Raw genomic sequence first — 12,539 nt, 5'->3', positions numbered from 1 at the left:
ATTACATCCAAATATACAATGCAAACTTTAAGTTGATTACCTTTTTGCGAAAGTTTATTATTCCTCGATTGTGTGGAATTAATAAGGCTACATGATTACAAAATCATGAGAGTACAGAACGACAGTATCATCCACAACTTTTAGTGGAACACTCAAAATTAAACAATAAAACATACATATAATATATTTCTTCTATTTGTATACAAATTAAGATTGAAGTGCATTCAATGTTCTCATCTTCGCATCAGCAACATAAATACATCTCTTCTTCATTACTTCTTGAATCCTTTCAGAATTGGGTAAATGTTCTCAAAGGCATCATAGATTTCGGTACGTTCCTTAGCCCCTGAAATACACATTCTTCAAGTCAATGTAAAGAAATGTAAGGGGAACATGTCAATCAAAAAATAGCATAGGACAGATACAAAATATAAAACCTTCAGAACAGAGTAGGTAGACATGTACATCTGTGGATATTTCTCTGGACATTTCAACCGCCCGGTCAGGCCCAAACACACCTGTAAGAACTACCTTCCCAGATACAAAAATCAGTAACACGATTCGCGGTTTCACCATGCGGTAAATCAGACCAGGAAATAGCTCGGGCTCATAACTAGAAGGGCAAAGATTATAGCACAGGTTAGAACAGAACAGAGATATTGTTCAGGTCTGGGGTCTATTTGATTATTCAGTGGAAATGCACTTCGCAGTCAGTTAAAAGGAAAGTCTTATTTCTGACAAAAGGGGTGATTATCTAATTTCTGTTTGGATGTAATTGAATTGGTTCAGGCCTGGGAAACTCTATCCAAAGTCGACTGGATCAGGAGTTTCACTTTACTTTATAGCTGAACTGTTGGTGAGTGAGCACCAGCCTTTTAACCTGTGTGTGTGTGTGTGTGTCCAACCTGCTGAACTGTTGGTGAGTGAGCACCAGGCCTTCCAGGCGGATGGGGAAGCAGACGTCACAGCTGCCCACCATGTTCTGGATCTTGAAGTCGAGGAACTTGGCCGGGAAGCCCAGCTTCTGCACCACCCGGGCGTACTTCCTGGCAGCCAGGCGAGACTGCTCCTCACTGCTTGGACAGGCAAAGTGAACTTCATCAAAGTATAACAGTTCATAAAGATATGATACCAATGACAGTTGTTGAAAGGCTAGTCAGGAACTCTGCCTAGATGAAGAGCAGTGAAGTGGCTTGACAAATAACAGGTGTACTGAGAATGATTGCAGGGAGGAGAGCTATGGCAGAGTGATATTATTTTCAAGTGCCTGGATCAGGGGATCATCTCATCCATCCTGAGTGAACTTTGTCAAAAGTACAACCTTATAACTGTTCATAAAGGTTAAAGCCAAGTCAGACACTCGCAGCGAAAATAGAGAGCGGTTTGTGGAATTACAGGTGTACTCAAATTGATTGCAGGGAGGAGAGCTATGAGTGGGCCAGAGGAGGGCTGGTGGAGGTAGAAATCCAAAGACATTGTAATGCCTTGAGTGGGCAGTGTGATAAAGTGCATCATCTCATCTATCCTGAGTGTCCTCACCTCTTGGCTCCAGTACACACCATCTTCCCAGAGCTGAAGATGAGTGCTGTGGTCCTGGGATCCCGGATCCTCATGATGACAGCAGCAAAACGCTGACAAACATGAGTTTAAAGAGTACAATGCTCTCAATGAAGGCGTGACAACGGCTTATGAAAGTGTCTGATGATGATAGACCACAATTCCTCATTCATATGGTGTTGGTAATTTGATACATTGATATACCTTGGGGTTGTATTCAGCATTTCTGGCTTGAAGGGCGATGGATTTGAGGTCCAGAGGACAGGCCAGGTTCACTGTTGATACAATATTCCTGCACATAAACAAGCAGGGGCTCACACTCATGCACTGAGAAGTGTTAACCAAGTATAAGATGCTAGCCAAGCTAGATTACAAAGTAATCGCAAGGGCCATGTGTTTTTCCAGACCACTTGACTCGACCAGAAACATCTCTGGACCCTAGTTATAGCCTATACAACTAGGGCCCAGAGTTCCATTCCTTCCATTCCTGGGTCAGGTCACATGCTCAGGAAAAAACTCCCAGCCCTAGTCATAGTGATTTCACATCACCCACTGTAACATAGGGATAATTCCAGAACTCTCGGCCACCGGTGTCATGGGGGTCATAGGGGTCATGGGACAGAAGGGAGAGGCCCCCGGCATGGACTTGGTAGGGTCCCCCTCTGCAGCAGACTCCTCAGGCCTGTAGCCCTGGAAGATACCACTGTCCTGTGACACGTTAGCAGGGGTGTTTCCACTGGACTCCTCCTGAGTGCTGAGTTCATCAGGCAGGAAGCTGAGGTCCAGGTTATCGTCTTTGTTCTGTCCATTCAGGGTGGAGGACAGGAAGGAGGGGTCCTGAAGCTGGGGAGGACCCTGCAAGCCCAGGTCTCCCCCCTCAAACAAGTAGTCAGGAGCATCCTGGAGACCACATCAGGAATGAGAAAAACACATGCATTACAAAGAGCCCATCCTCCGATTTCTACCTCCACCAGCCTCCAGTGACATGAAGATGATGAAATCTGAAATGTGTACATCATTCAGTTTTTTTATAGCAAAGCAACTTTCAACAATGAGCAACATCACCACAAGTGACATTTAGGTAAACACTGAAACAATAGATATAGACATTGCAGTCCACAAGGTTCATTTGTCAGCCTCATGAATCAATCAACTGATATCAGCAGCACTTTCATAATTCAATCCCCATGTCCTCTCAATTAGGGATAGGGCTGTACCCCTGACTGTATGCACTTACATTTGCAATGGACTCATCAAAATAACTCTCCAATGTAGCCTCATCATCCATGGCTGACAGTGCAGAAATAGAGTCAGAACTTACTTTCAGTGGGACCTTGATGGACTCCTTGATTGACAGGAGGAACAAGCTAAATTGACAACAGGTGTGAACTTCAGATTCCCAGTGGAATGCTCTCCAGGAGCAGAACTGAACTGTAGGTGCGAAAAACAGTTGATATAACGAGACAGTGCATAATCGCAGGTATTGCAAATCAATGCATATACCTTGTTTTATAAAATGATAGTCTTAAGTCAAATAAAAAGAAGTACATTCTATAAGACTCCGGCCAGAAGAGGGAGACGTCTTCCTGCATCAATATTTGGCCATCGTCGTTTATGCAGAAGCAGAAGGAGTTAACGCAAGCGCAGAAGGAGGTAAACAAATATGACGGAGGCTGCAGCACGTTTTTACTGTGGCATGACGTTTCATAGACAGATATTTAATTGTATTATTATTATTATATTGAACAATACTCCTGGCGATTCTTAAAAGTAAAGTGTAGATATTATAGTCTACTGAATTATTCTTTGGGTTATGATCACGTTACATTTTAACGTAAAATGTAATGGCAGAAAATATAGATCTTTTAGTGAAAAAGTGTTTAAAGAAGTTTCCTCGGGAGGCACGTGGTAAGTTATATCTTCCATATCATACGAAAAGACTTTAATCTCACTGGTCTTAACTTGATCAAATCACAGTAAACGACCTGTGTCATGTTCAATCTATTTAGAGCTTTATCTCAATGAAGAGGTGCCGTACCTGGAGCAGCCTCCATCCCCTCTGGAGTTCTACCGTGAATGGATTGGTCCAAACAAACCCTGCATCATCAAGAATGCTTTCAGTCATTGGCCAGCCTTGTCCAAGTGGAATCCCTCCTATCTCAGGTGCAGTATGACAGCTACCTACCTGCACATCAGTGGAGGTAGAAATCGGAGGACGGGCTCCATTCTATGCATTACAATGAGCCCATCCTCCTATTTCTACCTCCACCAGCCTCCCCTGCTGCACATCTGAAGTGGATTGACAGACTCTTATAAGTGTGTGTTCAGCCTACAGCTATGATGACAGCTCTTTCTTTCTCTGTTCGGTCCTCTCTTCATCACAACATGTTCTTTATTTTCCCCCCCCCATGTCTTTTTTCTCCACAGGGAGGTGGTGGGTTCAAAGGTCATCAGTGTTGCCGTGACTCCTAATGGCTATGCTGACGCTGTGTGTGGTGACCGCTTTGTCATGCCCGAGGAGCGCCAGATGACGTTCTCCTCTCTGCTGGACATCGTGGAGGGGAAGGAGGAGAGCAGGGGGGTGTTCTACGTACAGAAACAGTGCTCCAACCTGACGGAGGAGCTACCAGAGCTGACAGGGGATGTGGAGCCTCACATACCCTGGATGAGTGAAGCCCTCGGTGGGTTCCACACAAAGCATCTACAGCCTCAGACTGGAGAAAGAAGACATTTTTTTTTTTTTTAGACATAATCGAATGAAAATGATGCTGTTCTTCATTCATCCTCTCTGAAAGACTAGATGAATATGACTAGTAATAGGTTTCAACTGTTCCTTTACTTTTCTATGTCTTTCCAGGGAAGTTACCTGATGCAGTGAATTTCTGGTTGGGAGAATCCAGCGCAGTCACATCAAGTAAGTTGTTTTCTAGTCATACGAGAAGGTCTGTGATTTTGTCTTGATTCCACCCATTATAAAAGAACCAACCTCTGAACCAATCTCATTGTTTTCCAGTGCACAAGGACCATTATGAGAACCTATACTGTGTGATCTCTGGAGAGAAACACTTCATTCTCCTCCCTCCGTCCGACCGACCCTTTATACCCTATGGTATGGCTGAATCCCTACTTAAACCTTATATGAAACTGACGTCAATATAGGAATTCTGATGTTAACATAAAAAAATGTGCTGATTGTGATGTCATCCCTTACCTGTGTGGCTCTGTCTCTCTCTTCCAAGAGCTCTACCAGCCTGCGACCTACAGACAGAAAGAGGACGGCGACTTTGAAGTGGTCGATGAGACAGAATCAGACAAGGTGGGCTGAGATTCAGAAAGCAAACCAAAATGCATGGAATGAGGCGCATCTCTCACACAAGTTCTCTTCTTATTCAAAATGATTAGCCTAAGCATAGATGATTCTAAGCAATCGTCTTTATAAGACATCATATTGTCAGTTGTGTAACGTTCTAATGGTCTTCTCTTCTACTGTATGCTCTCTTCCTCTCCTTCCCCCAGGTACCGTGGATCCCGTTGGACCCGTTAAACCCAGACCTGGAGCGGTACCCAGCCTACAGGCTAGCACGGCCGCTCCACCTCACTGTGAAGGCTGGAGAGATGCTTTACCTGCCCTCTCTCTGGTTCCACCATGTCCGCCAGTCTCACGGATGCATCGCAGGTACTGTGCTACTGTAACTACCAGACATGTGGAGAAAGGTGCGCTTGATTTCGCTTTCCCGGCTTGTCAGGTTGGCAGAGATTGCACCAGTGCACACAAAACAAACGCTATTTCGACCCAAACCTGAACAACTATAAAACGGACTGCTGAGGCATTCCTTACAGAGGGATGAATATGTTAATCACAGGGGAGGCTTGTGGAGGTAGAAATCGGAGGACAGGCTCATTGTAACACATGGAATGGAATAAGGAATGGTTTTAAACACTTTTGATACCATTCCTTATTCCATTCCATGCATTACAATGAGCCCGTCTTCCGATTTCTGCCTCCACCAGCCTCCCCTGATAAATATGTTCATCAGCTTGTTTTTTTGTCTCCTCAGTGAACTTCTGGTACGATATGGAGTATGACGTCAAGTACAACTACTTCCAGCTGGTGGAGTCCCTCTGTGGAGCTGTGGGGCCATTATGACAGGTCAGAGGTCACAGGTCAGGCAGATCTGAGGACAGTCGTTGGCTCTTCCTCACCAGTCAATGAGCTGAATACCTTCTCATTACTTGTACAAAACCCTTACAAGTTTCTCATTGCTGTTATGCCTGTGATCTTGAAGTCATATGCTTTCTGACGCAGTCCAGTCCCAGTCTTGTCCACCCAGCAAATGTCTGTACTCTGTAAATAAAGTGATCTGAAAACCCAAGCTGTGTGTAATAAATATGTTTATTCATTCTCCGCCAGAGAACTTGAGGACATACAGTAAAAACACTAAAAGGTAAAAACACTGAACTGAGGCCGGTGCAAAACAGAAAAACGGGTCACATCATTTCAGAAAAGGTGATTTCATATAAAAGCAGAAAGAAACTTCTGGTCCATCTGTAATTAAGACAGAATCATTATCATCATATAAAAGGTGAGACTAGAACTACTATAGCGTCAACTATGAGGGAACCAGCCAGTCAGAACCAGTCAGCGAGCTGAATGGACTCCTACAGTGAACAAGCCTAGGGTATCATAAAACCATGCAATCCTACTGTGAAACAAGCCAGTCTCAATACTCAAGCCAGTATCCTTCATGCATATATATATATATACACTCATGCTAGCGGTAGAAAGGTAGCGGTTACCTGTCCTACTGTCCTATGAAATACAATCCTTTGTCTTTATAGGGTCTTCAGTCTGCTAGGTCCTGTGTTAAACATGGCTGCTAGATCAGGACAGGGAGTAATTATATTGAATAAAGCAGAGAATTGAATGACTTTGTATTCTATGTAACAGCATTCATTCCATGTCAGTCTTTTACTACTATCTCAGATTCATTGTCATGCTTTGTACACTTTCTGCAGTCCATGCACATTCATCGAGTCATGAAACAATACTTTAGCAGAAGCGTAAAAGTTTTAAAGTGGCTGACATTTGATGTGTAAGTGTTCCAGACATTGAATATCGAAGATGGAAGAAGGACATTTGGGTCCCTGAATGGAGGACTGTTTCCATCAAAAGTGAAAAGTTACAGAACAAATCTTCTGACCTGTCATGAAGTGATGAGTCATTTTCAAACTCCTATTCAAATCCATTTGTATTATGGTCTAGGATTCCCAAGTATCGTAATCCCTAATGCCCAGAAGGTCCAACAAAGCCAATGAACTACAGCTAGGTGATTAAAAACCAGAAGGTGACTCTTTAACACTATTACTGTATTATGGTGGGACCAACACTGCCAAAACATTACAACTGTTTGAAAGCATCTGGGTCATAACGATTAGCATTGAAAAACAACAAGTTGTCCTGTCAGCAGAAGAGAGAGGTGGGAATGTCTTTTATAGCAGCTGGGCAGTGATGCAGGTACACCAGGAGAGGGCAGTGTTGCGCTAGTGTTTGCCACCATAGCTATAGCAGCAGAATATGAGTAGGACCCATCCAGAAGTAACCCCTAGCCCCAGATCCTCCTAGTAGATATTATCTGAGACAATAGGATAGGGATTATAAGTACAGTAGCCCTAGCCCTATGTTGGGGTCAGGGGAGGTTGGTAGAGGTAGAAATCAGAGGACGGGCTCATTGTAATGCATGGAACGGAATACGGAATGGTATCAAACGTGTGTTTGATACTATTCCTCATTCTGTTCCATGCATTAGAATGAGCCCGTCCTTCGATGTCTACCACCACCAGCCTCCCCTGGATGGGGTAGAGAATAGAGGATGGCCTAGGGATGGTTTCTGGACATGGCTTTAGTCTGTGAGCCTTTGAAGTAGAAACAAGAACAGGTAACAGCATAGAGACCCTGAAGGTTTAGTATCCTAAGGCTAAGCTATTACAAAGCTATCATTTTGACCTAGTACAGTTATATAGGAATGAAAGTGCTTTACATCATCATTGGGGAAACAAGGAGATAGTGCCAGAGACCAGGGTAGGAAATCTGAAGCAGTAGCAGAAATCATGAATCTTTCTGCCAGGTTTGCATCTGCGGCAACAGCTAAGAGAGTGAAACGTTTTTCTAAATATGCCAGGCATTTTGTTTTCAGTTTCACCACAATCTGTTTTCAGTAGCGCTTAATATCGATCATGATTATCCAAAGTAGAGCATTTGGGAAAGGGTGACAACATTTGCCTGTCTATATGTGCTTTAGCCAACTCATATGACTATCATTGTCATGCCATACTTATATCCTCTATAGTTTTCCAGTCAGAAGTTTATAATAACTCCTAAACATCATCTTGGGCCAGGTCCTTCCCTCGGGTAACAAAAGCCCTAAGATGGGGTGTCACTTCTCCACTAGTGTCATCAGAACAAGCTTCTCATCATTAACATCATGTGATTCCTACAGTAGTCGCTCAATTTCAGTAGTCACCTTTTGCCAGGATGCAATGCATCACGTTAAATATCCTGTTGTGGTTGATTACATTTCAAATCTAGAACCATGAATTTAAGGAGTCCATTTTTTAAATGAAAAGCTGGTTTTGAATTAAGGCACCAGTGTCCTTGAGACATGTGTATATCATTTTACACACCTTGGGTATCAATTGGGAGTACAAAAATGTCCTGGGAACACAATATATACGTTTCATATAAAATCATCCTGCAGAGTTGGGGCTGAGGTGACCATGGAGACTCATTTGATGTATTTTCAAGTCTTGACACTAACCCTTGCTCTGGCACCAGCCATACTGACACCGTCAGTAGTATCAAAACAAACTGTACAATTCACCTGTGGGGTCGACACTGTAACATGGACCTCTTACAACACAATAAATACACACACACTTCCCATGTACACAATTAGGACCTCTCAAACGCACAATGTAGAAAATCACCCAGTAAAACAAGATACATGTCTGAATCTGATAATCTGGCTTTTAAGACTTGATAGGGTCTTCAATCCCTTGTGTAATGTGTATTCAAAGTCTGCGAGCTGACCTGTGTGGTCCTTTTCATGTCTGAGTGGGTACAGCCCTGGTTGGGACACTGACACACAGACAGTTCACGTTGTAATGATCAGGGTAGTTCTTCAGCACTGGGGTCACACAGTAACAACGCCCTCCGATTGTCCAAAGGTGCTGCTTCTACCCAACATGACAGCCAGATCAGCTCCAATGCAGTCATCTCATTTCCTTCATTTATATCGAGATGTAAGAAAAGGTGGAACCGCCAACTACCTCCTTAGCAACAGCCTTCTCAAAACAAAGTAGCAGGGCACAATATTTGGCAATGGGGAGGTGGGGTGGGGGTGGAGGGGGGTGGTTGTGAGATTGCAAGTGCCAAATAGCACCCTCTATAGGGAGGTAGGATGGCAGATAGCGTAGTCTGTAGTGCAGTTCGCCCTGAGGAACCTCACCGCCTGTGCTGCTAGTGTTATAGTAGGCCTCCAGGGGGCGCTAGGCTGTGTGCTGAGCGCTGCTGCACCCCTCACAACCCCTCTTTCATCAGTCTAATAGGGAGAGGAAGAGGGACGACCAGCAGAGAAACGACAACTTAGTCCTTACAAAAAGAAAAACTTCTAAAAAACATTACAGGCGTCCTTCCTTCAGGATTTTTTAATCTGTTCATTAAAACAACATAAAAACAAAACTTTAGTTAAATAACAAGTTAGGTCCACGGAATTAAGAATTGAGCAGATATCGTCCTTGCGCAATGGCTTAAGATCCTACATCTTCAAGGAAGGGAGATAGGAGAGGATTCAGTCTTGGGGAGGAAGAGGAAGATGAGGAAGAATAGGAGGAGGTCTAGGAGAGTTTGTTGTCCAGTCTCTTCTCCACGGCCTGTAGGAGGAGTTGTGAGTACTGTTCCAGCAGAGCCAGAGTCCTCTCCTCTCCTGAGCCTAATGCTGGGACCACCGCCAGTGTCCGACTACCCAGTGGACACAGGGACCCCCTGGGGGAGGAGGGCCTGTCCTCGGGCAGGCCGCTCAGCTCTGTCCGCACCGTCTCAAAGACCTCCGACAGGACCCTGGACATCTCCTGGTGCTCCTGGCTGGAGTCAGCTGACACACTTTTCACCTGGTAGGACACCCAACCATACAGTCACACATCCTATTTTCTCAATACCATCAGATAGAGACAGGAGTTTACACTCAAATGACACAGAGAGGTGAATAGGGTGTCATCCAGGGGAGGCTGGTGGGGGTAGAAATCGGAGGACGGGCTCATTGTAATGCATGGAATCGAATGAGGAACGGTATCAAACACACGCATTTACAAGGGGCCCGTCCTCCGATTTGTACCTCCATTAGCCTCCCCTGGGTGTCATCTGAGATGCAGCCAGTGGTTTACACAATAGCAGTCAAGGTAAAACCAATATTGAAGTGAAGGTAAACAGATGGTCAAGTGACGGTTGTTGGCTCACCATCCTGTAGAAGTGGGAGGCTTTCCTGAAGGTGTTCTGCAGCTCAGCGGCCACTACCCTGCAGGACTCCATACTGAGGGAGATGTCTGGTGAACCGAGAGAGTTACACAGTCAGGTCTATGTTTATCTATTGCACTGCAACTCAATTTTAGTTTCATGGTTTAGTAAGAAAGTACTTAGTAAGAAACAGGGGAGGCTGGTGGAGGTAGAAATCTGAGGACTTTCTCATTATAATGCATGGAATGGAATGATGCCTTCCGTGCATGGACCATTCCATTCCATGCATTACAATGAGCTGTCCTCTGATTTCTACCTCCACCAGCCACCCCTGGTAAGAATCTATCCATGGCAAGTAAATCAAGAGAGTTATTTTATTGGACAACCCACAGTTGGTAAACACAGGAGAATAAAGACAACAGGACAGGATGCATGACCACAGGAGGACAATGTTAATGGAATGAGAAAAGAAAGAGAGAGAGGGAGAGAGATAAAAAGATAGAGGATGCACAAAAACAAACAAACAGGAGAGGCAAAGAGAGAGAGAGACAACAGAGCATGCCTCACCCGTCAGGAGGTAATGGTTAATGGTTGAAGAGGGTGAAGAGTACATGGGGGTGGAGGTGGAGACAGAGGCGGAGGCAGCAGGCCACAGACCAGTGGTATAGAAGTGTTTAATGGGCAGGCTCAGGCCAGGGCCCAGGCCTACACCCAGGCCCACACGCAGAGGAAGAGATGACAGGATGAAGGAAGAAGGAGAGTGCTGGAGCAAACCTGAGAGGTCCTGAGGTCCTGTAGCAGACAGCAGGTAGACAGGGCTTCCCTGCAGGGCCACCTCTTCCATCACAGGGCCCTCCTCTGTCTGTGGCAGAGTCTGATCCAGTTTGTCTGCATGGGCCTCCTGGCACAGCTTTGCCATGGGACCGCTTAGCTCCATTGTGGGACCACACTGCTCCGTCTCTGGGCTCTGAGCTGGGCTCTCCACAGGGCCAGTGATGGAGGTGGAGGTGGACAGGGCAGTGACCAGCTGGATGTTGCTGCTGGTCAGTGGAGGGGCCTGGCCCTGGCCCTGCAGGGGCGAGATGCTAACAGGAGGCCTGGAGGAGGATAGGTTGTTGTCCTCCCTGCCTGTCCGGGAGGTCTTTGAGCTGGGGGAGAAGCAAGCCAGGGAGGGCTTGTCTGGTAGGGGCTTGGAGATGTCCAGACTGATCTGAGGACGCGTGCTGCAAGTCAGCTTGGCATGCAGGCTCTTGGAGGCGGGGTTACTGGGAGGTATGTTGGTGATGAGGGTAGGGACAACCGCCACGTGGGGCATGGCCACACCTGAGGAGGAGGAGCCTGAAGAGGAGGAGGAGCCTGATGTGACCACAGCTACAGGGGGAGCGGTGGAAGAGACCACAGCGACGGGGGGAGCCGGTTTGCCCTGGGCCCCGTTCCTGGGAATGTTGGAGGAGTCTGAGGCCCGGCGGTATTCCGGCGATCCGTTCTCCTCTTCGGGAATGTTGAGGCTGTCTCCCATGGAGACAGAGCGGGACATCTTGGCCATGGAGCTGGTGGTCGGGCTCATGTAGGAGCGGGACTTGAGGCCGCGTGGCATGGTGGCGGTCCCGGTGGCGGTGGGCGTGGTCGGGGTGGAGGGAGCGTCCCGGGGATGGGGGGAACTGGGGCTGGAGGGGAGGGGCACCGGGGGGAGGGTACGGCGTGGCGTAGTCGGCAGGGTCACCGGGCGCTGCTGAGGCTGGGGGGCCACCTCCTTAGAGGGGCGAGAGGCCGTCTGGGCAGTAATTGATACTGTCTCAACTACTGAAAGAGACACAAAATCAAATGTCAAGTTTTATTTTCTCGGTTTCAATAAAAAATAAAAAACATGGTCACATTATAGTGCTTTGTTGCATAGAGACACATATAAATATTATAAATATTATATTTCTATCATCATCACGTGAGGCTGGTGGAGGTTGAAATCAGAGGACGGGCTCATTGTAATGCATGGAATAGAATGAGGAATGATATCAAACACACATTACAATGAGCCCTCTGATTTCTACCTCCACCAGTCTCCAGTAATTTGTATGCTTCTCACCCTCGGTAGGCAGGTTCTGGACTGACTGGGACTTGCGCAGGCCTGTGGAGGTGATGTGTGAGGCTGCAGCCCTGGCTACGGGGCTGATCATCCTACGAGAGTCCACCCCGGGAGGCTTCTTCTTGAAGGGGGAGGAGCGCAGACTCAAGCCCTTCTCTGGAGGGTCCACCTCCAGCCTCCCATGAATACTCTTGTCCTCCGAGACCCTCCTCTGGATCGGGGACTTGTCCTGGCCATGGGTCTGGTGGATGTCGGCCTTGTCCTGGCCATGGTTCTGGGTCTGGGTCGGGAATTGGTTCTGCATCTGAACCTGTTTTTCAAGATCAGAAAGCTTTACTCAACCTCAATGAGAAAATGTAATGTGCAGCAAAAACAGGCAAAACAGTAAAT

The 12,539-nt window shown here is 46.3% G+C and overlaps 3 protein-coding genes across 6 annotated transcripts in view; 1 reads left to right on the top strand and 2 right to left on the bottom strand.

The window, feature by feature from the left end:
* Window positions 1-272: 272 nt before the first annotated feature.
* On the bottom strand, window positions 273-2,845 carry tbpl2 (TATA box binding protein like 2; the record flags this gene model as incomplete). The annotated part of the gene is made up of 7 exons (XM_083684150.1): window positions 273-346; window positions 519-613; window positions 906-1,073; window positions 1,540-1,631; window positions 1,762-1,849; window positions 2,111-2,457; window positions 2,795-2,845. The coding sequence occupies 7 exons, from the start codon at window positions 2,843-2,845 to the stop codon at window positions 273-275; spliced, it is 915 nt and encodes a 304-aa protein (XP_083540276.1).
* A 380-nt stretch (window positions 2,846-3,225) lies between these two features.
* On the top strand, window positions 3,226-5,750 carry jmjd7 (jumonji domain containing 7). Its single transcript, XM_083684165.1, has 8 exons — window positions 3,226-3,465; window positions 3,567-3,720; window positions 3,985-4,238; window positions 4,415-4,471; window positions 4,571-4,666; window positions 4,797-4,873; window positions 5,074-5,233; window positions 5,616-5,750. The coding sequence occupies exons 1-8, from the start codon at window positions 3,402-3,404 to the stop codon at window positions 5,702-5,704; spliced, it is 951 nt and encodes a 316-aa protein (XP_083540291.1). The 5' UTR covers window positions 3,226-3,401; the 3' UTR covers window positions 5,705-5,750.
* A 3,692-nt stretch (window positions 5,751-9,442) lies between these two features.
* The window catches only part of mapkbp1 (mitogen-activated protein kinase binding protein 1), a 42,441-nt gene continuing 39,344 nt past the window's right edge, over window positions 9,443-12,539 (bottom strand). For 2 of the 4 annotated variants that reach the window (XM_083684161.1, XM_083684164.1), the window contains exons 28-31: window positions 12,150-12,459; window positions 10,841-11,869; window positions 10,070-10,155; window positions 9,443-9,723 (exon numbers count right to left, since the gene is read on the bottom strand). In XM_083684161.1, coding sequence (XP_083540287.1) covers window positions 9,451-9,723; window positions 10,070-10,155; window positions 10,841-11,869; window positions 12,150-12,459 — 1,698 coding nt within the window. In that variant the 3' untranslated portion in view covers window positions 9,443-9,450. The remainder of the gene's footprint in view (window positions 9,724-10,069; window positions 10,156-10,840; window positions 11,870-12,149; window positions 12,460-12,539) is intronic. The other 2 variants (XM_083684162.1, XM_083684163.1) reach the window with 2 other exon arrangements.

The sequence above is a fragment of the Argentina silus genome, assembly GCF_951799395.1.
Source record: "Argentina silus genome assembly, chromosome: 13".
In the NCBI taxonomy this organism is placed as follows: domain Eukaryota; kingdom Metazoa; phylum Chordata; class Actinopteri; order Argentiniformes; family Argentinidae; genus Argentina; species Argentina silus.
The sequence above is the reverse complement of the archived record's forward strand: the minus strand, read 5'-3'. Positions and strand labels throughout refer to the sequence as shown.

What these genes read in the sequence shown, in the direction of transcription:
- jmjd7 (XM_083684165.1), top strand. Translation starts at nt 3,402, where the DNA reads ATGGCAGAAAATATAGATCTTTTAGTGAAAAAGTGTTTAAAGAAGTTT. An exon ending in CTGGATGAGTGAAGCCCTCG is followed by an intron (nt 4,239 to 4,414) that starts GTGGGTTCCACA and finishes ATGTCTTTCCAG; the next exon opens with GGAAGTTACCTGATGCAGTG. An exon ending in GTCTCACGGATGCATCGCAG is followed by an intron (nt 5,234 to 5,615) that starts GTACTGTGCTAC and finishes TTGTCTCCTCAG; the next exon opens with TGAACTTCTGGTACGATATG.